Source organism: Grus americana, chromosome 1 (genome assembly GCF_028858705.1).
Source record: "Grus americana isolate bGruAme1 chromosome 1, bGruAme1.mat, whole genome shotgun sequence".
In the NCBI taxonomy this organism is placed as follows: domain Eukaryota; kingdom Metazoa; phylum Chordata; class Aves; order Gruiformes; family Gruidae; genus Grus; species Grus americana.
The window spans coordinates 81930817-81956814 of record NC_072852.1 but is presented as its reverse complement, the minus strand read 5'-3'; the positions used below and the strand labels follow the sequence as shown (position 1 = coordinate 81956814).

The 25998-nt window shown below is 36.4% G+C and overlaps 1 protein-coding gene across 11 annotated transcripts in view; it reads right to left on the bottom strand.

Annotated features, from left to right (window-relative positions):
* CCDC91 (coiled-coil domain containing 91) overlaps positions 1-25998 on the bottom strand; it is a 149673-nt gene that overhangs the window by 92218 nt on the left and 31457 nt on the right. For all 11 annotated transcript variants that reach the window (XM_054813419.1, XM_054813414.1, XM_054813422.1 and 8 more), the window contains 3 exons: positions 25079-25236; positions 21646-21834; positions 19593-19697 (listed from right to left, as the gene is read on the bottom strand). In XM_054813419.1, coding sequence (XP_054669394.1) covers positions 19593-19697; positions 21646-21834; positions 25079-25236 — 452 coding nt within the window. The remainder of the gene's footprint in view (positions 1-19592; positions 19698-21645; positions 21835-25078; positions 25237-25998) is intronic.

The following is a 25998-nucleotide window of genomic DNA, read 5'->3' as shown; positions in this document are numbered from 1 at the left end:
ACTGGATGATGGAGCAGAGTATACCCTCAGAAAGTTTGCAAATGGCACAGAACTGCGAAGAGTGGCTGATATGCCAGAGGGTCAAGCTGCCATCCAGAGGGACTCAGCAGGCAGGAATTTTGTAAAGATCAACAAGTGCAAAGTCCTGCACCTGGGGAGGAACAACACCATGCACCAGTATATGCGGGGAGCTGCACAGCTGGAAAGCAGCTTTGCAGAAAAGGACCTGAGATGTCTCAGTGGACAAGAAGTTGAACATAAGCCAGCAATGTGCCTTCACCACAAAGAAGGCCAATGATATCCTAGGCCGCATTAGGCAAGTATTGGCCCCAGGTCAAGGGATGTGATCCTTCCCCTCTACTCAGCACTGGTGAGCCCACACCTGGATAACTGTGTCAAGCTCTGGGCTCCCCAGTACAAAAAAACACATGGACACACTGGAGAGAGTCCAACAAAGGGTCACAAGGATGATGACAGGACTGGAGTATCTTTCACATGAGGAGAGACTGAAAGAGTTGGGACTGTTTAGCCTGGAGAAGAGAAGGCTCCGGGGGATCTTATCAATGTGTATATATATATGTGTATATATATATACACACACCTGAATGGAGGGCGCAAAGAGGACGGAGCCAGGCTCTCTTCAGTGGTGCCCAGTGCCAGGACACACGAGGCTCCATCTGAACATCAGGAAACACTTTTTTACTGGGAGGGTAATCAAGCACTGGCACAGGTTGTCCAGAGAGGTAGTGGAGTCTCCCTTCTTGGAGACGTTCAAAAGCCATCTGGACATGGTCCTGGGCAACTGGCTAGGTAGCCCTACTTGGGCAGGGAGGTTAGAGTAGATGACCTCCAGAGGTCACTTCCAACCTCAACCATTCTGTGAACCACAGTCATATTTACCAAGTGCTAATCTACTATTAGTCATGAGGCTACTTGGTTTTCCTCAAAACTTTTCCACAGAAAGTAGTAAAAAGAACTTGCTATTGTATTACAAAGCAAACAATAGTGGAGTGCTGCATATTTATGGACTTATCACAGGTGAACTCTTTCAAAGGACCCATTGCCTACAGTTCTCTACAGCATATATGCTGTTTTCCAATATTTATTCTGGATACAACCTTTTATTCCTAGTTTGAAACATATGAAACTTCAAACCGAACAGTGAATAGTAGTCAAAACCATCATTTACATTAACAAAGCTATAACTGAACTAAAGATACCTTCTGTGCCAAAAATTGGTAACATTTCCATCTGCAGCTTTGTTAACCTTTGAGAAGTCATCAACCTATGTTTTAGAAATAAAACTAATTGAAATAATGCATACTGAATTTTCAGAGTTGCGGTATTCATAACACATAATGATAGCACATTCCTAGAGGATAGCTTTAGTCTTTTCATGTATATTTAAAAACCCAAGATGACTACAAAGAAACTTGATACTCAGTCCAATAGCTTCAAAAGCATGCAGGCAGAAATTCCACTTAAGCATGAATAAAAACTTTCTAAGATTTAATTCCAGAAGATATAAAGTAACAATTCACAGCATCATTGTACGTAAAGACTCTAAGATTAACATAACTTTTGGAATGTTTCCAAGGTAATAAAAGAACAAATTATTTTCTATACTGCAAAAATAAGGAAGAAAACAAGTTGAAGTGTAATGTAAACAATCCTATTTACGAGAAACAAATAAGTTACATCTTTATATTTGAATCTTCTTTTCATTTTCAGTATCTGAACTATTTTCTTTGCCTCTTGATACAAGGCTCAGGAAGCAAACAATGGTGATAATACTTCTTCCAATCTTAACTCCTGTTCCGATTTGTAAGTACATTTTGGAACACTAAAAACATTCCAAGTGAGACATGCTATCTGAAAAGCAGCTGATCAACAGCTGTTTTCCCAAAGTACAAGCAAAGCAGCTCCAGCACAAAGTGGTTGCTATATTTATTCAGGGCTACAAATGCTTTTTTGTTTGTTTCCTGAAGACAATGGATAAAGGGTATGATGTGCAAGTTGAACAATGATGACAGAACTTGCAGGACAACCAGAAACACAAATAATCATCTTTTCATCAAGCTGTTGTATTGTTCCATTAGAAGGGTGACAAGAATTTACATCAGAAGACAAAATGAACAGCAGTTTAGGAAACTGAGCATCAAATCAAGGAGTTTGGGATAATACGAATGACAAGAAAAACAGGTACTGAAGACGATGACAACAAAGCCTTATAAAGGCTTGCTCAGCTGAAGATCTGCCAGACAAGCTTTTCTTGACCTTGTTGCTCAAGAGAGAAGGGATTTATGAAATAAAAATCAAACATTTATCAGTTAGACCACGTTGCCCAACCCATAATGCAAACTGTATCTGCAACTTACTCCAACATTTTCCTTGCATCCAGAGAATTGCTATCAAATTGTAAACTTGAAGATTAAATGGTTGGTTATTTATTTTATATACCTGAGAAATTCATAAATAATCTAAGCATGTAGGGAAAAAACAACACACAATCCAAAGAGACATAATGTACACTTTCGCCAGAGACAACAAAAAAGTAAACCAAGAAAGCAGGAGAACTAACTTCTCCCTTATTTTAAGATACAATAGTTCTACTATTGTTTCTGAAGTACAGGGTTTGTTGCCTAACATCAGAAAAAGTTCCAACTAGAATGAAGCACCTCCCACAGTCCAGAAAAAGGTACCCAGATCACCGATACACAGATTTTATAAGACCACCTTCTCGCTTGTTGTGTATCTTCACGAACTAGTCATGCAGTTCCACATTCTGAATGACTATATTTTGCTTACTGTAAAACCTCACCCAGAACATAGATATGTTGCATATTATTAGCTCCTATTCTAATAAGGCAGATGTATTTTAAAAAAATCACCAAAAACATTAAATTCCATACAACAGCAATTTAAGTTTACAGTAACTGATATTCTGGCTAGTGTAACATTTCAAATACTGTATTAATCAGATTTTTGGTTCAGGCATTCCTGGCCCTGCCCTTAATTGCTAATGTCCTTTTGCTGGCAATGAGGTAGGCCAGACTAGAGTAAAATATTCAAAATAATTCAGCCTGGGGAGTATCCTCTGCATTTGAGTTATGACTTTAGTGAGTGGGAGTGGACTATTTATTTTTCCAAGTTTATGACCCAAGTATTTAAAGCACAAAATCACACAATCAGTTCAGGTTGGAAGGGACCTCTGGAGGTCATCTAGTTGAACCTCCTGCTACACGCAAGATCAACACTGAATTTAGATGAGATTGTTCAGATTCTTGTCCAGTCAGACCTTGAAAACCTCTAAGGATGGAGATTTCACAAACTTGCTGGCTAAAACATCCCAATGCTTATCTTCATCACAAAAATACCTTTTTCCATATACCAAGTTGCAACTTCCCATATTTCAATTTACAACCATTTCCACTCATCCTCCCACTATGCGTTTCTGTGAACCCTGCCTGGCTCCATTTTTCTGACAACCTTGTATGTACTGGACATCTGCTACTAGGTTCCCCCTAAGCCTTCTCTTCTCCAGGCTGAGGTCAAGATATACAATGTCCACTGCATTCCTCTTATCCACAGTCTAGGTGTTTCATCACAAAAGGCAATCAGGTTGGTCAGGCATGATTTATCTTTTGGTAAATCCATATTGGCTATTCCCAATAACCTTCTTCACATGCACAGAAATGGCTGCCAAGAGCACTTGCGTCGTGATTTTCCCAAAGACCAGAAGGCTGTCAAGCCTGTAGATCCATACATCATCCTTCTTGTCCTTCTTCAATAATCAGAGACTTTTCTCAGTGTCTGCGTTGATACAGAACTCTCTCATAGTGACAGCCAGCTCTCATAACCTAACTAAACCAGTTTGCTCTCCTGAACTCTGTGGTGTCTCCTCTCCTATGCTCCATGCTCTGAAGCTGCTCATTTTTATAAATGACAACTTCACCTCCTCTTCTTCCCTGCCTTTCCAATGAGCTGATATCCATCATCCATACTAGAGATCCAGACACACGAAGTACCCTAACACATCACAGTTATTGCAACAGTGTCACGGTTCAGCCTCTGCACGTGGAGCTCTAGCTCCTCCTGCTTGTTTCCCAGATCACATGTTTGATATGCACATTTGACTTGGGCCCCTGAAAATCAATTCAATTTTTGTGCTGCGTGATGAGTGGGAGTCTGGTTTTGGTTATTTGTTTTACCACTCCCGATCTCTGAGGTGACTAAACTCACACTTCTTAAAAATAAATAGATGTTAAACCATGAGAGAAGAAAGATAGTCTTGCTTCGCTCCTTTGTGAGCGACACACAGGACAGACAAAAAGAGATGACAGTATTTAGTTCCTAAGTCTGTGTTTAAGAACTTTGGCTTGACTAGCCAAGATGATCACAACCTCTAGTTGCCTGTCATCAATGAAGTTCCAGTTGTGCAGTATTTGTAACAAAAAAAACTAACCCAAAAAACTCACAAAAAACCCCCAACCCAACACAAAAGCCCCCTCATACTTTGGAGCCTAGATACAGACCTAAACATCTGAAGAGCATTCCCATGTGAAAATTGTAACATGCATTTATTGAACTTGTGAGCTAATGGAAGAAGACATAAGCCAACAGAAGAAAAAAAGGGATTCCTCTGTTTTACTTAATGTGAAACACTGATGATGTTGAACTAAAAGCAAAACTACTTACTCCAGAGGACAAAAGTTACATTTGAGGTTGAGGTGGGTGGAAAATCTAATCAATCTATTAGAAGGGTGATATATTTAATCTATTTTCTTTCTCTAAGCAAAGAGATCTCTTAAATCACCAAAAATCAACATTTTTTTTATTTAAGCCAAAACACATCAGGTGTAACTTTCTGAAAAAAGGCAGCAATGATTCATACCACATTAAGTTACTTATAGGTAACTAAAAGCTATCATAATGTTAGGTTTTAATTGGTTTGGGTTGGGTTTTTTTTTATAAATTTAATTGCAAATTGAAAAAAACCATAGACCTACTAGATTTTAAAAGCTACAGATCATTAAACTATGTCATCTAATCAATTTTTAAAATGCTACTAGTGTAGAAATTGACCACGAAAGGAAAATGTATTAATACAGATAAATAGTCAAAATTCTAAATCTATAGTGAAAACAACAAAACGAGACATATACCTGTGCTTTTCAAAAGATACACTAAGAGGAATAAAACTCAAGATTCCTAATAGGGATGTGGCTGGTTTATTTATTTTACACACTCCATTTACTTCTTAATCTCAATGATATAAATACTTTAAAAAAGAAATTGCGAGAAAAATTCTTTCAGAAGCAAAACCATTTCTTTTGGTATATTGACAGGAGTCAAAAGAGCAGAGTATTAACTGAAGAATGAAACATGAAGTTGGGGACAATGTTAGGAAAAAAAATAACAAAACAAAACACAAAAAAACCCAGAGCTTTCTCCTGTTGCTGAAAAAGTGAGAGGGAGAAGCAAAGGGATTCTTATTTGGACACAAATATCACTTCCTCTAACTCCACAAACTAAGACCATACATACACCATTCCCTTTCGAGAGTTCCTTAGTTCCTTTCTACAAGCCAGCTGGCAGGGATGCAGAAACAAGCTCACAGTTTCTTTGTTGTATAAATCAAATTAAAATGTAAATAGATTTTAAAAGGCTGTAGCTTAGGATTGAGTTTGATGGAAAGCTTTAGCTGTATTTTAACTTTCTTTGAAACTTCTTGGTATTTTACACTATGTCAGACCTCCCACAGATTGGCTAATCCAGATGAGAAAAACCATGATTAAGACACGTTCTTGTTCTGAGCAGCTCCCCTCTTCAGAGGGGCACAAACATTGCTTACAGTAAGGCTCTTGGCTAAATGTCTTTTCAAAAAGTGAAAGCAAATCCTGCTGGAATATAGCCTTCCTCAACTGGATGTATGCACATTTATTAAGCATATGTAAAGGTATTTAAAAGACTGGAGGCCACATTTAAAAACTTAAGTATAGCAGAGATTAAAAATACAAAATATCAAAAAATGAATACAAAAAATTGTTTCTTCCTTAAAAGAATACTATTGGGTTTCTATTGTGCAATGGAAGATTCATCAGCTATGGCAGTGATTGGTATCTGATAATTTAATTGGTGGTGACAGAATAGGAATGTGTTGAAAGTTTATGAAATACTGTCATAAGGAATTGCAACATGTCTCAAAGAGCTGCTACTTTTATTTAATAAATATTCACTTCTCAAAAGAATGTGCAAGACAGACAACCTTGATGCAAAAAGGGGGGCAAGTGCCCCTAGACCTTATCCATGTGAGAACTATCTCATGAAAATATTATGTGAAGTAGAACTTCAGACTACTCCTGTAGTCTTTGTTACAGGATAGCTACAATCCCTCTTTCTCCCTGCATGTGAGATGTCCACTGTATTTTTGGCTGAATACCATAAAGCCCTGAATAATTTTCCTCAGTTAACACTGTCACCATATTTTTAGTAAATAACAACCATATAGGATACCTAAACCCTGCATAATTTAGCTTAAAACAAACATTGACTGCAGTAAAGTGATACATGGCTAAAATTAATCTTTATGAGCAGTGGGTCCAAGTCCCATTCACTGAAGCATCTTCTCACCACTCCAGCTGCAGGCAGCTGCTTTCTGGCTGGTCATGAGGGTATTCTGTGCAGGTAATGGAATTCCCAGATGGCAGAGGTATGATCATACTCCATATGAAACCAAGGAATTGTTCTCCTTTAGCGACCAAAATTATATTTGTCTCTATTTACAAGGGGGAAGTTCCCAAATTAAGCAGATCCAATGGAATTGAAAACAATGCTGAAAAATACCCTATGAACACTGGAAGAATCAAGCAGGAAGGAGAGCAAGATCTCCCTAGCAGCAGCAAATTTCGTCATAATCTAGTACAAATTTTCTTGTGTTCAAGCTGAACTGTTTAGCACTACTCACTACTAAAATCGTCAATGAAAATTGCAACTGCTACATAAAAATAAAAAGCATGAGATTAAATATTACTTAATAGAAACAAGCATCAAATGTCTTACAAAAGTAATTACAAAAATTACACTATCGTAGAACTGTAATAATAAGAATATCTTATTAATAGTTTTAAATAGTAGTTATTAAATAGTACAGAGTTATTTCTGGATTTTGTTTTTTTGGGGGGTGTGGTGTTTTGTTTTTTAAACAAAATATTTCACAAAACAGTGCCACGAAAGCAGACAAACTGAAACACCGCCTGAAATTATGGTTTAATTCATGAAGATGGAAATGGATATCTCCTTTTCTTCTTTGTCACTAACAAGAAGGCTCTTCAAGCATAAAAATTACTTTTCCAGTTATACAGTTTGAACATAAGGGAGGTCCAGAATATTTTTCATTACTTCTTGCTTATAAGCTCATGCTCATTGCTCATGTTTTTCCTTCTTAGCTTCCCTGAAGTTACCCAGCCTTATTTCAAGCTCTCTACCTAGCAGATGAATGGAAATTTACTTTTCAATGATGCACTCACTTCTTTCTATATACTTATCTCAAACCTCAGTTCTTTGAAAACCCAGCACAGGAACTTGGATTGTTCTCCCTACATAAAAAAGAACTACATTAGGTGCAGAATTACTAGCTAAAATTATTCTTAATATATAGAAAAATATTATAATACTGGAAGAAATGCAAAATTGTTCTTGGTCCTTTATTACAGTATCTTGGATTATTTTTTAAGCATTAACCAGACTTGCATTTTCATATATTAAGTTCAATTTCATTATGGTATTTATTTATGGAAATTAATGTTGATCATCCTAAACAATTATTTGCTTGAGGATGCTTAAATTTGTAATGTATATCCAAACCCAAAATATTGTCTGTCTAGCAATACATTTAAGTAATATGTTTCTTTTTAAGGAATTGCACAGGACTAGGAAGGTATATTTCATCTCAACATCCTTCAGGCCTAAGAACAGATGTTCTAGTTTTCATTAGTATCAGTTTTCTTTAAATGATAAAACTTTAGCCAAGAAAAGTGAAGAAGAGTTCTCGGTAGTTTAAGTACATGATTATTTTAAATGTCACATGCTGTTCTGGATGTTTTAAGCCTTTAATGAGGAAAAAAATTACACATGTCTCAGCAGCATTTTTAATTTTTTTTTTTAAGAGCAGTAACAGTGAAGTAAGAAAGTAATTATAGTGTCACTATTGTTATCTATAAGCAGAATCAAAAATAATCAATTTAAGAATATACACTAGAAAACTGCTTTGACCTTATAAAAATGTTATTTTTCTTTGAAGAAAAGAAAGATGGAACAGCAATCTAGTTATGTTGGTATATAATAAGAGCTTTTACCTTCCCTTATGTCCTCCATCTCCCAAACATTATTTCATCCTTTAAAATTTCTCATAATCTGTGGTAGTTTTAAAACCCTGATGATAAAAAGTTGCTACATTTATATTCTATTGTGATCACTGTGATTACTACTACTTTACCACTATAACTGCTTTCCCTGTATCAGGAGCTATACAGAAATGACCTGTTAGACACCTTTGTAGTAGTTTACAACACTAGTTATTTGTTGAAATTTAGATGCACATTTTGCCTACATATTAATATTTTGGCAGTTTACTCAAGTAAAAAGCACCTAAATCTTAAAGGCATAATTAATAAGGAAGTTACCAAGTTAATAGAGAATGCATGAATAAATTTAACTTTGACGTGTAAGTCACGAGTTTTTCTTAGTTATATATTAACCTCCAGTGTATGAATTAGATTAGAATACATTTATAGAAAAAAAAATGTTTAATACTTGACAAATGATACATTTCAATTAATCAAACTGTTCCAACACCAAGTGTGTACTATATGTAAAATTTAATATACATTGAAGAAGTAAATTTAAAGGTGTTAAAGTAATAGGTTAATTAGGCAATAGTTCATAGTTTATTAGTGAACTATGAACCAAATAAGATGATGTAGTATTTAAAGGACAATGAAGGGACAATTATTCAAAATTGTTTCCAAAATATCAACCTAACGTTTGCTATCCATCTTACTTCTCCCAAGTATATAAACATGAAATACAAGAATGCTGTTACAAATATTGACTCATTTTGACTAATAGTGGCTAAGATTTAGTATTTTGATAGCAAGCACATGTCAAGTACTAACAATAATTACACTGTCTCAGAAGCCTTACATTGAACACAAACAGGACTCAAGTGGATCCAGAGACATGGAGTTGCTTTGGTACTGTTCCCCACATTTTTTAAGAAAGTGCATGCCAAGAAACAGATAATCAGCCTAGAAGCATTGCCTTAACAGTATAATTATCCAAAAACCCAAACTACATGGGTTTCTTAATTTTGAGTACATTTTGCACATTTCCATTATCCTCCAAATATCCAACAAGATACTATTTCTACAAAAGCTAGATCCAGCGAAAATGTTGATGAGACAAGCTTGGTGATAAAGAAATCCAATTTATCAGTATTAAATATATTTGGGCATTTCGAACCATCTCAGTTGGAATTTCCATATTAAACAGAAAAAAGAAGAAAATGAATCATCCTGAACACACTCACTGTGAATGCACAAATGGAGATGCGCAGTGGCTATGATGGACTTGTGACACTCTGAATGTAAATTAGCCAGTGCATTCAAATAAATCTAGGATATGCTGGCATAAAACAGGTCAGGCCAGTTAGAAAGCAGCCAGGACAGGAATCCTGTTTCCAAAAAAAAATTTTTTACTTCCACATACTTACACACTAGAAAAATGAAAGTTGTCTAAGCACAGTTTCTTGCGCATCTTTAAAATCAGAGCGCCAAAGGAGGCAAATAATTGTAAAAGAATAATAGGCACACTACATGATTGTAACTGAATTTTACAGTACAAGGCAAGTTAGGCATTCAAAGGTGCTAAGTAACAGCACAATAGCTTAATAGAGGTATATTTGAACACAGCATATTTTTAAAACAAAATTAGCATGCTTAGTCTTATATCCACTCTTTTACTTAATCATTCTGAAACAAGACAATAAAATAATTCATAGAAAGAGAATTTAAGTTCCAGGAAAACATAAATGCAAGAGAGCAGAATCTTTTCTTAACAGAAATAAAAAGTTATTTTTCCCCATTGTGTGAAAAAATAGTTTAGAGGAAAGACAACATCAAAACTAGAGGGAGAAAACCAGGCCAAAAGATAAACAGCTCTGAAATTATTAATAAAATAGAGACTTTGAATAAAAATGAGTGTCTGAAAGAAGAGTACATAGAGTAACATTAAAAAAAAATTTAAAAGGTGAAGAAATAAACGTGAGGTGCCTGGCACACACTTGAAAAAGAGGTGGGCAAGGGATTGTTGCCATATCCATAAATACCTTTAACAGTTCAGCAAAAAGATGCACCAGTATCTGTGAAAGTGTCTTTTTCTGAAGTCCCCAAATTTTCAGTGTTCCATAATTTTAAATTCTGCTGTGATCTGTGAAATTTCCTGGAATCTCATCTGTAAATTTAGTTGCAGGTACAGTAGATAACTTTTTTTCACACCTATTTTTTGTTATTAGTGTTCTGTCTCCTCTATGTCTGCACCTAAAACCAACCTAAATATTTTCTTCAAAGATGGTATTTAACAGGATGTAAGTCATATATTAGTTTTGTAAGAAAACATACATTTTCTATTACTTCAGCCACAAAAAGCACCTACCTCCAAGACCTGTTTCCAATCTCCTGTAGAACACCTTTTCTGGAATCATAAATGTACTCTTCTAGAAGGAAAGACCAGGAAGGCAACAAAAGGGCATTGCCTTTTATGTGACAGAGGTGTTGGAATGCACAGAGCTCTGGTTTGGGGTAGGTGATCAATCAAGAACTTATGGGTCAGGATTAACAGGCAGACCAGCACAGGTGACATTGCTGCGCCTGCCTGGTACAGACCAGACAGTCTACAGGAAGATGATGTAGATGAGGCCTTCTTCAGACAAGAAGAAGCAGCCTCACATTCACAGGCCCTGGTCCTCATGAGGGACATTATCCACCCCAGTATTTGCTGGAGAGACAACACAGCAGGGCACAAGTGATCTAGGAGATTCCTGGAGCACACTGATAACAACTTCCTAACACAAGTGACTGAGGAGCAGTCTCTCAGGCACTCTGTTGGACCTGATGCTTAAAAACATGGAAGGACTGTCTGGTGATGTGAAGATCAGTGGCAGCCTGCCTTGGCTGCAGTGACCATGAGATGGTGGAGTTCAGGGGAGAGGAAGGAACAGGGCAAAAAGCAGGTTCACAACACCATACTTCAGGAGAGAAGACTTTGGTCTCTTTGGGGGTCTACTTTGAAGAATCCCATGGGATACAACCCTAGCAAGATGTCTCCAAGAGAGCTGGTTGCTATTCAAGGATTATCTCAAAGCTCAAGAATGGTCCATGATGACAAGCAGGAAATCAAGCAAAGGCAGCAGGAGGCCTGCATGGATGAACAAGAAGCTCCTCACTAAACTCTGTCATAAAAAGGAAGCACACAGGAGGTGGAAGCAGGAGCAGGTGACACAGGAGGAACAATATCTGCTTTCCAAGTGTGTAGGGGTGAGGTTAGGAAAACCAAAGCCCATCTGGTTTTGAATCTGGCTAGGGACTTAAGGGCTACAAGAAAGGACTCCACAAGCGTGTTAACAGCTCAATGAAAACTGGGGAAAACATGAACCTGCTGCAGAGTCGGGCAGGGGCCCTGGTGACAAAGGACATGAAAAATGCCTTCTTTGCCTCAGTTTTTACTGGTAAGATTGGCCTTCAGGAATCCCAGGCCCTTAAGAATCAAGGAAAAGTCTGGAGGAAGGAAAATTTAAACCACTCCTCAGTGGAGGACAATCAGGTTAGGAAACACTAAACAGACTTAAACAAGTCTGTGGTGCCTTAACTGGATGCAGCCACCAGTGCTGAGGGAGCTGGCTGATGTCATTGTGAGATCACTCTCAATATTCTTCGAAAGATCGTGGCGATCAGGGAAGGTTCCCGAGGACTGGAAGAAAACAAATGTCATGCCTGTCCTCAAGAAGGGGAGGAAAGAGGATCTGGGGAACTACAGGCACATCAGCCTCACCTCGCTCCCCAGGAAGGTGATGGAGCAACTGATCCTAGAAACCATTTCCAGACACATGAAATACAAGAAGGTGTAGTCAGCATGGAGTTTTGAAGGGAAGGCTTAACCAACCTGATAGCCTTCTATGATGAGTGGTAGATGATGTTTATCTCTACTTTAGCAAGGCTTTTGACAGCGTCTCCCGTAACGTCTTTATAGACAAGCTCACAAAGTATGGATTAGATAAGCGGACAGTGAGATGGACTTCAAACTGGCTGAATGCCTGCATCCAGAGGGTTATGATCACAGGCAGAAAGTCCACCTGGTGACAAGTGGTGTACCCCATGAATGGATACTGGGGCCAATACTGTCTAACCTCTTCTTTAAAGACATAGATGATGGGGCTGAATGCACCCAGAGCAAGCTTACAGATGATACAAAACTGTGAGGAGTTGGCGATACCCCTCATCACCCTGCCATTCAGTGGGTCCTTGATAGTCTAGAGTTTAAGAAAAGGAAATACACCTGCACAGGAATAACCCCATGCACCACTACACACTGAGGGTCAAATGGCAGGAAAGCAGTTTTGCAGAGAACCACCTGTGGGCAATAGTAGACAATTAGCCCACCCATGTATTGACTACACCACTCAGCGTGGTGGCAACTGCAAACTTGCTGAGGGTATACTCAATCCCACCATGTCATTAATGAAGATATTAAATAGTATTGATCCTAGTATGGACCCTTGAGGGGCAACCACTTCTTACTGATTTCCATTTGGACATTGAGCTGTTGACTGTAACTCTTTGGATAGAGTCATCCAGTCAATTCCTTATCCATCTAACAGTCTATCCATCAAATCCGTATCTCTCCAATTTAGAGGCAAGAATGTTGTGGGGAAACTGTATCTCAAGAGGCACCTTCTGACTGCAATGATTCTGTGAATGAAATAAATGGTTTAGATGGATTTTTTCTACTTTATCACAGTTATTTTTAGAACAGTATTTTTCAAACTAAGAACTGATATATAGGGGAAACAGAGAGGTGACTATAAAGCAAAGAGCTCACTATAAAGCATCATAGCAAAAATATAACATTGAGATAACTGTCAAATACCATCAGATGTTTTCTGTGAGTGGCAAACCTTTGGACTGATATTTATTAATTAAACAAAGTAGAACTGAGCTTCATATGTCCTTTACCACTAATGTTGCAATCAAAAGCACCAGTCAGTCACAGCAATACATTGGATATCATTTACTCCAGGCCAAGACTCTGAATCAACTATAAGTTGCCAGCTTCCAGTAAGAAATACAAGACATTTTGAAATTTGAGAGATTTCAGATTCTTACGTGAATTAGTTAATCAATTCCCATTTAAAATCCCAGGTAGATTATATTAAAATTGCCTACATTATTTTTAGTGTCCACGCATAGCAAAACTGAAATAGTCATTAAACCGGTTCAACACAGTTAGTGTGCAAGCACAGAAGTAGTTATGTTTAATCTACTTCAATAGCTGAGAAATAGAAAAGACAGCAAAACAGTATGGTATTTTTGCTGTTTACGCGATCCAGATATGGCAGTCATCCCTAAATCTCCAGAGCCAGCTCAAGAAGAGAAAATCTGTTTCACAACCTGTGGCTCAGTACTTTCAACCTTGCTTCCCCAGTCTGAACTGAAGTTGAAGTGAGATTATTTAAAATCTAATTGAAACTGTTGCACAAAACAGGCTACAGCTGTGCTTGGTTTTGCTATAAGCATTCTTATACACTATCATGTTTCAATAAAGGAAAAGAATAACTTTTCTCTTCAATTCATATAGAGATGTTGGGGGAAAAATATCTCAGAAAAGCATACATAATTTCTTCCTTTCAATTACCAAGTTCATAGATTCAATGTAATAAACACAACAAGATATACTTAGCTTGCAAATAGAAGTAAATCTGTCAGTCTCCGCTTTATCAGTTTCTCTGAAATGGAAATAACCTTTGCAGTCAAAATGATACAAAATTTATTTCAAAGGTAACTACACTTTGAAGAAAGAGCATGATTACTCATGCTGTACTTTATTTTAGGTTCAGTATAATGGCAACAGACAAATTCTTGGATGTCATCTTCCATCACTATCACTTCCCCCCCCGCCAAGAGCTATCCTCCCCAAATAGAAAAAATGGTCTTTATCAAAACACAATAAAGACATCTGTTTGCATGGAGGAACACTATATTTACTAGAGAATTAACACACAGGGAATACTTCCTCCAGAGAAAGTTAAATCTTCCAATACAGGATACAAAATTTATTCATCAGATTGCCAACTAGCATTAGGAACCATGACCATTTCACCCTGTCACTTCAAGTGCTTCCAAGAGCTTGTTTTGCTAGACATCCAACTGCAAGATTGCTTCTTGAAATTACTGTAGGAAATGAATGCTCATACAAGGCCAGGATTGCTTATGTACATTACAAGCACAACACAGGGGTCTTCCAGAACAGGAAGCTTTCTCTTTGGGATCATCTGTGTTCATTCCAAATATGCAAACTTTGACACCTTCTTATTATCAACATGAACAGGCCTATTATTCAAGGAAGATGTGCATTTCAGATTTCTCTCATGTGTCCTCGGGTTTCAGCCACTGAAACTCCTCACAACATGGACAGCTGATGGATCACATACTGTAGGTCTAGCACTGGCTAGAAATGGATGGCATCCCCGTATCAACAACAAAACGGAGCCTGGGAAGTTAGAGAGCTCAGTTTGTTATTCTCTCAAATGCTGGGAAGTACCCACATTAGACGCAAAATTCTACTCACCAGTTGTCAGCACTGGGTAAGAAAGGAAGAGGTGAAGGCAGATGGAAAGCACAGAAGGACTGAGTTTATCCATTAGGTAAAGAAGGTCAGGAACAAGTGGGGAAATAGAAGGAGGCATAAAAATAGAGAAGGAGGACAGGGCAAAAATCCAGTGATGTAGGGAACTGGGAAGGAAGAGGTGCCTCAGGAAAGGCGCAAACCAGAAGTTACCCCTAACTCACATCATTTTAAATACTAAAAGAAAGAGAAAAAAAAATAATCAAAAGGATCCATACAATAAAATCAGGCATCACCACATTAAGCCACATTATTTAACATTCCTTTTTCAACACCTTACGAACACGAGCAAATCTATATGTATTCATGTTATGTTCAGTCCTAAAGTATAAGTACATCAAAATCACTGTTTGTACAATTCTACTTAATTTAAAGGCAAAATTGTATTATGAATCTAGCATTAACATAAAGTTTTAATTCTTATATACCTTACGAAGTATTTTAAAGTTTTGAAGCATCATCTCTAAAAAAAAGGAGACAGACACAACAAAGTATGTATTCTATTTTATATGAATGCGTATGATGTACGGGTCCAATATATTTAAAAAAACCCAAATCAATAGACAACATTAAATAGAATAAAAATAAACTCATCCCTCAGAACTGGGAGGGAAGAAACTAGCCCGAAATCTCAAGTTTACCTTTTCCTGTCTTTACTTAATTGCACTTAAAAGTCTCTTCCTCAATTTGAAGCTTTATAATTTAATGTGACATTTGCGCAGGTACTCAAATGAAAAATTCCCCAAACATCAACAGTTACAAAAAAAAATAAATGAAACAACATCTAATACCAGCAATGGTTGTACTTGGGTTACTATGCCATTTAATCTCGGCTAGGTGTTACCGCATGACCTAGTGAAGATTCCTTGGATAATTATGTACTGATTTGTCTGTTTTCTTCAATATGAGCTTCCTCTCTTACCTTTCTAAAACATCATTTAAACAGGGAGTCTATCTGATCTGCTTTATACTTTTGTGTGTTAAAAAAAAATTCAAAATGAAATTTTAGTATTAACCTGAATCATTTTTAATCATGACTTTTTGCAACAACAGGAAGATTGCTAAATAAAATAAGAACATTGAAATCACTTTTTCAATAAAAATTTAAAATTCATCAAAAAAAGGCGGAACAGAAACAAAGGATTCCAAAAGAATTTTTGGTGCTTTCAAAGCAACTATAGATTTTTTAAGTTAGAAGAATAGATGCCAGTTGCCAAAAGAAAAAAGAATCTATTACAAAAAGAAGGATCAACTATATTGTTATTTAAAAAACCAGCTTGCTTAACTTCCAGAAAGGGTTGATGATGGAAAAAAATGTGTATAACCGCAAATAGAATTTTCCAGCAGCAATGTAGTATTACTTCAAATGCGACTGTGTGGTAAATCAAAGAAATAGCAGGGGGAAAGTATGATCCAGTTCTTAGTGAATCATCAAAAACAGTTGTCTGTAGATAGACCAAACATCAGAAATCTTATCAGCTAAACAATCTGTCCAAAGAATTAATTTCCTACTTAGAGCGCTAGAACCCGGGCACTATTTCCCCTTCTCAAATTAAATGTTCTGTCTCTGATTTGCAAATAAGAGAACATCATCTTCTAAACAGGAGTATTCATTTCAGTATTGATGTTTTTTCATTATATCACAAATTCAAGTTTGGTAGTTTTAAAATGCAGCATTTATTCATTTCTACAACATATTGCAATGAGGCTGCAGCAAAATTTTAATTTATAGGATTAAAATGGCCACTAATTCTGCATTACAGTCAAAACCATGTATTACTTACTAGCACTAAATGTCTTGAAAATATGCAGCACCTAACATTTAGGGAAGAGCTGAGGTGTTAAAAGTTGAGATGAATATGTATATGACTATGTGATCAAAAAAGGGAAAAAAAAATGAGACTAACATATCAACAAAAAAACGAAACCAAACACAAACCACACATTTCCACCTGTTTCCCTCCTGTCTAAATAAGCAAGGAATTAAAAGGCTAAAATTGCATTTATGCAACTTTATGGTTGCAGCACTGCACAAAAGTCAAGAAACCTAAAATTACACTTCTCACAGCAATTTTAACTCAGCTACATTTCGTACGCAAAGAAGTTAGAATTACAGTATTTTATTCTGCCCCTTAAATACTACAAACACTAAAGCAGGAATGTGGGAATCATAACTCTAATTTTATCAGCTTGTATGAATTCAAGATTTCAAAGACACCATTGCATTAAATATCCAAACAACTCTATAATACTAGTTAATAGCAATTTGTTTATTCTTTTTATGAACCCACTGCTGCCCCTTTACTGTCTCTGGCTGTTGTAGTAACATATGGAAACAACATTAAGAATGTGAAAATACTACACGCTCTGCTCAATCTTGATTTTTTTAAGCTAATTTTGTTTAGACAAAACACAGAACTTCTTGCTTTTCTCTTTTACAGAAGCTTAAATGTGGCAACTCTTCACTGTCATCCATTGGTTAATTGCTAACGCTATAGCAAAGACTTGGAATTCTGCCTGCCACTTGCCCCCTCTCCCCCCCCCTCCCATAATTAGGAGCAGTGATTATCACTCCCCTTCAATTCTTCCATTTTCACTACTGTCAAATTAAGTATAAGGCTTTTTTCACACTTAAGATGAAGAAAGTTTGTGACTAGTCCAGAACACAATTCAGTTCATCAGCATGCTAACCCAACCCAGAAAACATCTGTAATATGCTTTATGTTCTTACTTTGTCTTTCAAAATATTTAAAAAACCTGAAACGATATCACAAGATTGAAACAAAAGTGTTGTAACATAACTGCCATCCTTGACTGAGGCACAAATCAATAGGAAAAGAAAAAAAGAAAGAATTACTGGCTTAGTAGTCAAAGATTAAATGAAATCTTCTCCCAGAACTAAGCACAATAACTTCACAAAACAAGAAGAGTCTAATCTAAGTATCACCTTGTTCAAGATCTAACTGATTGGCTTTATTACCTCCAAACCAGCTTTTGAGAATTCCCAATGTCACAAGTGTCAGAAGTCAGTTAATTAGTAAATATAAAGATGCATGAAATAACACATGTTCACGTAAAAAGCAGTTAGAGCCATCTCATGAGGCATTTGTTTTACATATTATACTCAAATATTAACAATGAAATTTCATTTAAGAGGAATTAAGTCAATGTGCACCTACAGCTTAGGATGCCAGAATCAGTTCAGTTGGAAGTCTTATCCTGAGAGTTCCCAAAGCTATGCCAGAGTCACCATGATAGTCTGCTTTTAAGCTTTTCAAGTCAACAACACTAATAACCAGCTGTTTCTACTGGAAAAAGAAATGCTAGCGAGACAGACATCTGTACTGTGTAGCTGCCAGATTTACTCAGTGTGTGGCCACAGGTGTTGACCCTAGTGTTGTAGGAGCCAAAGGAGGAAGACAAAAGGAATTGGCATTAAAAGCTGTACTAACAGAAGGCATCTAATACTCAACTTTCATGAAAGTAATTTTAACTGTCAGCTCTTAGAAGCATGACTCACTTTTCTTCTCTGATTTGATTCTGGCTATATCCAGAAGACAACAAGTAGTAGCACATGAGTTTTTCTACAAAGTAAGTTAAAGGTTATGACCCTTTCGTTGCCATTCTTGAAAACTGTAGTACCTGACTCAAAGAGGTATGATACAGATACTTGAAAACCTCAGTAATATTTCCACTACTTAAATACTTCTGCTTGAAGAGCATCCTGAAAGTATTAATAAATAAAATCCACTAATTCTATTGTCAAGAGTTTACGATGATCATTAACTTTAGCCAGTATGATACTCCATAAATCTGAAGGTTTTTAAGCAAAACTTATTTTTACAACATAGCTAAGCAAACATTTCTTGCATTGAGTAGGATGTTACACACATAAACAAGAAAAAAAAAATTAGATTATTATATTACCATAAGTTCTATGAAACACTGCAATCAGGAATTCAATACAAAATGTAACAGCAACCCTTAAGTACAAAGGGGAAACAATGCAGTAGCTACTTAAAAACCATTCAGAGCAGAAAAAAAATTAAGTGAAGTTGAATTACCAAAAAGAAACTTTTGAAGTGTCTATAATATTTAGTTTGTCCTGCTAAAACACTGAAAGAAGACTGAAAACTTCAATGAAATTTGTCTTCTATGTGAGACTTCACATAAGTATTTAATGAATGATGCTGATTTTTGCAATGGAAGCAGTTTTAATTCCATTGTCTAGCATCTAATTACACTTCACAGATTTTTATTATGCAACAAAAACTATTCCATATTCAAGTCAGCTAATACTTTACAAATAATTGACCACAGCTACTCAAAAACATGCTAAGTCATACTGTTAAACACACAGCTACTGTGCAAAGTGTTTTTCTTTTCAGCTGTTCTATGAAATAGATTATAATAAGGATGAGTGATCTGAGTTGCAATAACGTACTTACACAGGCAGGCTATTAAACCACTAATCTCCAAAGTCAGGCTCTGATCTAAAGATGTTAGAAATTCTTTAAATTCAGAAGGCTTTGGAGCAGGCACCTAGATATTTTGAACAGAGTATTTGTTGGACATAAATGTACTCTATATAAAACCCTTCTGAAAAAAGTATGATACTAGAAGAAATATATTACCTGGAGCGTCTTGTAATGGTCTTGATGTGAAATTACTTTTTCTTTTCTTTCCTTCAATAAATCCATTTCTAGAATACTATGTTTTTCCAGTAAATATTCTAATTCCTATAAAGTTTACAAAACAAAATACATGAAGTTACAAACATTTGTATTTTCACAATTCACAGATTCAGTTAATCATTCCAACTAACTTCATTTCTGAAGACTATGACATTTGCTATCATAATATACACAGAGATAAAGGGTTGTGCAAGAAAACTCTGCAATCTTTAAACTGAGACAATATTTTCAAGAAATATAAGGTATTTAAAATCACAGGCCTGTCCTAGGAAGAGCGGCTATGGTCACTAGGTTTGTCTAGTTTGGAGAAAGGAAGGCTGAGGGGTGACATCACTGATCTCTACAGCTTCCTGAGGAGGGGAAGTGGAGAGGGAGGTGCTGAACTCTTCTCCCTGGGATCCAGTGATAGGATGCATGAGAATGGTTCAATGCTGAGCCAGGGGAAGTTCAGACTTGACGTTAGGAAACATTTCTCTACCAAGAGGGTGGTCAGACACTGGAACAGGCTTCCTAGAGAGGTGGTCAATGCCCCATCCCTGTCAGTGTTTAAGAGGCATTTAGACAATGTCCTGAATAACATGCCTTAACTTCTGGTGAGCCCTGAAGTGCTTAGGCAGTTGGACCAGATGGTTGTCGTAGGTCCCTTCCAACTGGAACTATTCTGTTCTAATTATTTCCATATTTTTAATAGCTTGTTCTGTCTTTCTGCATTTGAAAAGTAGCATATTAAATGTACTTTTAGCAAAAGGTTTCACTAAAAAGGCAGAAATCCCACTACATACAGCCCTAATGATCTCTACCTACATCTCCAAAATCAAAAATTTTAAAATATTCTGTGATCTTGCATAAAGCCAGTCCAGAAGCCTGCTCAACATGAACCAATAAAGAGGAAGGAGAATGACACTATTAGCAATGAAATTCAAAATTATTTGCTATACAAAGAGCTCAAGATTTTTATTTTTTCTTAATGCAGCTGTTGCTCCCACCAAACTCATTCCTACTATACATAAGCTGTTGGCACCCTTTCAGTTGCTCAAGAACAACTATTTCTGCAGCCATGCAGGAAGCCAGCATAGAAACAAATGACCTGCCAGATCACTGTACAGCTATTCAAACAAAGGCACAACTGAGAGGGTCATAAGGAGGACAGTAAGAGCAGGTCTGCTTAGTTCAATTCTGCTTTTGGAAAATAATAAAAACAGTTCTTGAGATTCAAAGTCTTTGATTCAACTATAGAGATAGAAACTGATTGTGCAACACTTCTTCAATTCAGAGCCTAGCTCTCAACCTATCTCTTCTTAGAGTCTTCATTCATACTTCCCTTCCAGCCCTCCTCTATACACTTAATTCCTAGCAAAATCAATCCACTCCAGACCTCCTCATCTTTGGCTCTAGTTACTCATCCTCATTTTCATTTCCAACAAGCCACTTCATCCTTCCCTAACACACCTTGATAGCTATCAAGGAACAGTATTAAGAAGTATTCTCCCATGCCTCAGTGACCTTTTGCTATCTCAGACACACAACTACAGGCATAGGCCTGCTTGGTACTCTATCACATTCAGGTCAGAAGAAATATGAAGGATTTAGTTACCAGAAAAAAAAAAAAAAAAAAAAAAGCATTATGTGTTACGTTCATAAAGATAGCCAAAGGCACTTTCAACTTCTGTGATCACGTACTCACTCCCAAAACATGGGGGAAACCACTATAACTTCTAACCACATGGCTACATGCTAAGAAAACTTGTCTTTTTTTTTTTTTCTTCTTTTTTTTTTCCCCCCTCCATGAAAACAGTATTTTTTTTTCCCTGAAACTTTAGAAAAATTCAGCCTAAAATAGACACCAGACATGAGGGAAAAAAAAAGTATTTTGGCTAAGTTTGGCCAATTTCTCTGCAATTTGGCCAATTCCTATAAAAAAATGCATTGCAAATCTCTGCCAGCTCCAACTATATATAAATGCCAAACATTTTCATTAAAAAACTATTCATACCTTTTTAATTTTTAATTTTTCTTCTTCAGCAGTGCAGAGCTTGATTTCTAGGTTTGCCACAGCTTGTTGAAGGTACCTCTTCGGTTCATTTATTCTCTGTGTCTCAGCATCAACCAAAGCAATGGCTGACGTAACTAAAGTCTTGTCTTCAATTACATTCAGAGAGGCAACTGGAATATCTGCTTGAACCTAATTCATATGAGAAACAAAACAGTAAAGGAAAGGGTAAAGGGAATTTAACATTCTAGTCAAGTCAAATTTCATTTCCAGATGACATTACAGAACTTAAGAACTGTAAATACTAAGGTTAGTTTTTTGAAACCACACTTCTCAGAAATTGGCCATGCACACTCTCATATGTAGGATGTGCTGGCCAAAAACAAAGCTCCAACAATGGAACAGTAGCTAGTAATTCTAGATGGATTCACATCAATCCTTCCGATCTCCTTAACTGCTTTTCAAGAATACTTTAGAAGGCTTTAAGGAGGAGGATGGCACAGATAGCTCAGTTTTCAGTGAGGTAAAAGTACTCAAGAGGTGAAAAAAAGACAGAAGTGAAACTGAATCATCTCTCTCAAAGCATCAGACTTACGAGGAAAGAAACTCTCCTTGCATTAGTCACTCTATGTTTTCACCCAATGCAGACTGCAAACAGTAGCCATGGAAAGGAAATACAATTTTTTTGTGCTAAAATAAATATCTCATCTTGAGGCTAGACCAACAGAACGAGAGTAATTGGGACATGTCTACAACATTTAGTTAATGGTATTTCAGTGAACTGTCGAAGTACAAAAACTGAAACGGAGGCTTCTAGAACACGCAACCCAAAACAGATGAAACACTGATAAAACCATATTTTCAGAAAAGCAAAAAATAAATTAGGTGAGGTTTAAAATATTTTGTGGTATAATTAACAAAAGCCAAAGCTTTTTTTTTTCCCCCTTCTTAAAAAGGCAAAAACTTCTTTATATCACAGCAAAGGAACTTCAAAGGAAAAAGCTAGTAAATTAATTTCAGCTGCCACATTTTCAATAATTTGAAAGCCAAGAGCACTTGAGATTTGGGGAGTGGTGGTGAAAGGAACATCTCAATGTGTTTATTAAGAGAGGTTTGACTGATCTGATTTAATCCATTCCCTTAACACCTTTTATTCCAAACAGACACTCAAATAATAGACTTTTCAATAAATAAGTATCTCTCAAAGGGTTCAAGGAAAGAAACAAACAAAAATAGCTGAGATTTTGATTGTACAGGCATATATAAAATCCAGAAGATAAAACAATCAGAAAGAAAACTGCAGCTTGTGCTCTGAATTCCCTTTCTGTAAGAAGCAAAGAGAACCTAGATATGCTAATTCTATTTCTGAGTACTACTCAAGATTTGAGTATGGCACTGCCAAGAATTGCGATGTTGGAACCTGAAAAGTTTTTTTTAACATGAAACCTCAAGAAGCTCTGGAGACACAATTATGGAAGAATACAGTTCTCCTAACATCCTCCTCTAACAGGTGTAAGAATATTTTATCATAGTTTTATGCCCAACAATTTCCTTTAGCTTTAACCAAAAGGGCAAAGTCTGATCTCCATTTCAAAATAATGTTTAAGTACCTCCTCCTAACTCCCCTTCTCCCTTTACTAACACTCACTAATCTTGTATTCTTTAGTTTGTATTATACCAGGTGTTAAAGAGTTTGTGGAACCATGGGTCTGTCAGTAGCTGACCAGAATAAGATGAGAAAGACCAAAACATGGCCTAGAACTAGAATTTGCACACATAATTATTCAGAAGTAACAAAGTATATTTCTCATTTTTAGTAATATTACCTAACCAAATGAGGTTTTAGTTTTAAGAAAAATACACCTAAGCCTCAGTATTCTCGACTATCCAGAGTGCTCTTTCCAGAGCTAAAGTTGCTGGCCTAGCTCAAACAAGAAAGGATACAGGTCATTCACGTTTCATTGTTAGCCAAAATCAAAAAGGGTAGGATCTGTGGCTGAAGAAAAGGGTATTTTGATCATTCTGCCAGTAAGACAAATCAACTTATCAAAATGTTGTCAGAGAGAGAGATGAAGAGCTTTCAACACAGAAAATGACCCTGGCTGGCATCAGTCAAAATAAAAAAGCAAACACTCCCCCCTCTCAAGAAAAAAATCCACAACTTTTGGACTTCTAAGAAATTTTCTTAGGTATTATTTGCATCTGGGAACATCTTCACTTTTTATAGGCTTTCCCCAGAACATTAGGCTGGGAACAAATACAAACCAGTAACAAATTTATTACTAAGACTGAACTATTGGAGCTGTACTAGCCACAGTCTTCCTGGAAGTGTGAACATACAAATGTTGCTCAAATGAAAAACAGTAAGAGGTAGTTTAATCAAAACAAGTATTTTGTACAAGCTGTTTAAATAGCTCTAGCAAAATGCTTTTAAATGGTCAGATTATGGAAATCTGACTTAATTGTGAAATTCAACTTTCACCATGAGTAGCCCAGGTGAGACTATCTGAATAATAATAAACCAAGTAAGTGCTGGAAGCAAGAGGGTTGCAAACTAGCCCAAAATATTGATTGGTTCAGAGAAAGACAAGAGCACTTTTAAATTCAAGTATATACTACAATGCATCCTGAAACAACTTTACAATCAATAAACTTGTTCAAATAGGTGTCACTGCAATCAATGGCAATAAAAATTCACTTGGGAGGGTAAATCTATTTAATTCTTGTCCACAGCAATCTTGCATTCCTGTGCTATTCTCCAGGCAGAAATTCTTTTCCCTCCCTTGCTCACCTAATTGTTTAGTTAAAAACTTAATACTTTCACCCCCCAAAAGAGAAGCTAAGATCAGTTTTCAGCAGTATTGCAGCCACAAAGAGAAATCAGGATCACATAACTAGGACTGCAGCAGATTAAAAAAAACCAACCAACCAACCAAAAAAAAAAACCTTTAAAAGTAACGGGGGGGGAATAAAGTAAAATATAATAAAATAAAAGATAATATTGAAATTAATTTAATTATAATGAAGTAAAAATTAAAGGTTAATTCTTTAATCCTAAAACCACCTGAGAAAACATACGAGTATGACATATATGTTCAGTCATAATCTTTACAGCTTTAACAGTAACACACCTTTTAGAGAATCTTCCTGCTATTGTTTCCTACTTTCATGCCTAGTACTATTAGCATGCCTTTGACTTTTAATGACTAACACACTTATCTCTCTTGCAGTCCATACCAAAGTAGTATGGTGTCTCCAGTTACAGGATTTAAACACCATTTTAAAATTATTTTACTTCAAAGTCTATCACAGAAATTCAAGGACCACCTTTTGCTCTTAAAAGGCAATTCAACCTGTATTTGCACAGAAAAGATACAATGCTAAGATATTCAATATGTCAAGTTCCCATACTGAATCACAAAAACTGTGGTTTTACCTGTTCTTCAAGAACCACTGGGTTTATAACATTGTTGGCTGTTTGAATAACTGTTGCCACATAATCACTTGATAAAGTGAATGAGTCAGAAGGAACCAGGCAGGAAGAAGGCACGGAGTGCTCCAGAAGAACATCAGGAGATATATGGACTTCCGATACTAATGCAAGAAATAAAACCAGAAAACACACACACACAATATGAAGAAGCTTTCGAAAATTAATTCTGTTTCTGCAGTCTATACCTAGCAAAACCCATCACAGTAGCAACAAGTATAGTCATAATAATGTAAGGTTATATAATTCTTACAAACTAATTGCACTGAAGAATAATTCCATACAAAGTTTCTTTATTTTTAAGTGCTATCAACTTAAGGATATTCAAAATTGTAGCCACACTAAATTTAGACTTGTAACTTACACAGCACTTTCACAAGACAACTGCCATCAAAAGCAGCAGTATTAACTTTTCTCTTTCCACTCACAAAACCTTTCAGCTTGAGCATGATCTTTAATCAGTTCAAGTCAACTGTAAAACTACACCTACAGTTTCCTATGTTTTATAAATTTTAGAGGTAAAAAAATCCTCGTCTTAAAAGACATATTCAAACAGAATATGACCTTTTTGCTTCTAAAAAACCAGAAAAGTCTCAGCTTTATGCTACCACTTAATACCTTGAATTTCAGTTTGAGATCAATTTCCAACAGATGGAAAACCATCTCTCCTATGAAGACAGGCTGAGAGAGTTGAGGTTGTTCAGCCTGGAGAAGAGAAGGCTCCGGGGAGACCTTAGAGCAGCCTTCCAGTACCTGAAGGGGGCCTACAGGAAAGCTGGAGAGGGACTGTTTAAAAGGACATGTGGTGATAGGACAAGGCGTAATGGCTTTAAACTAAAGAGGGTAGATTTAGACTAGATATAAGG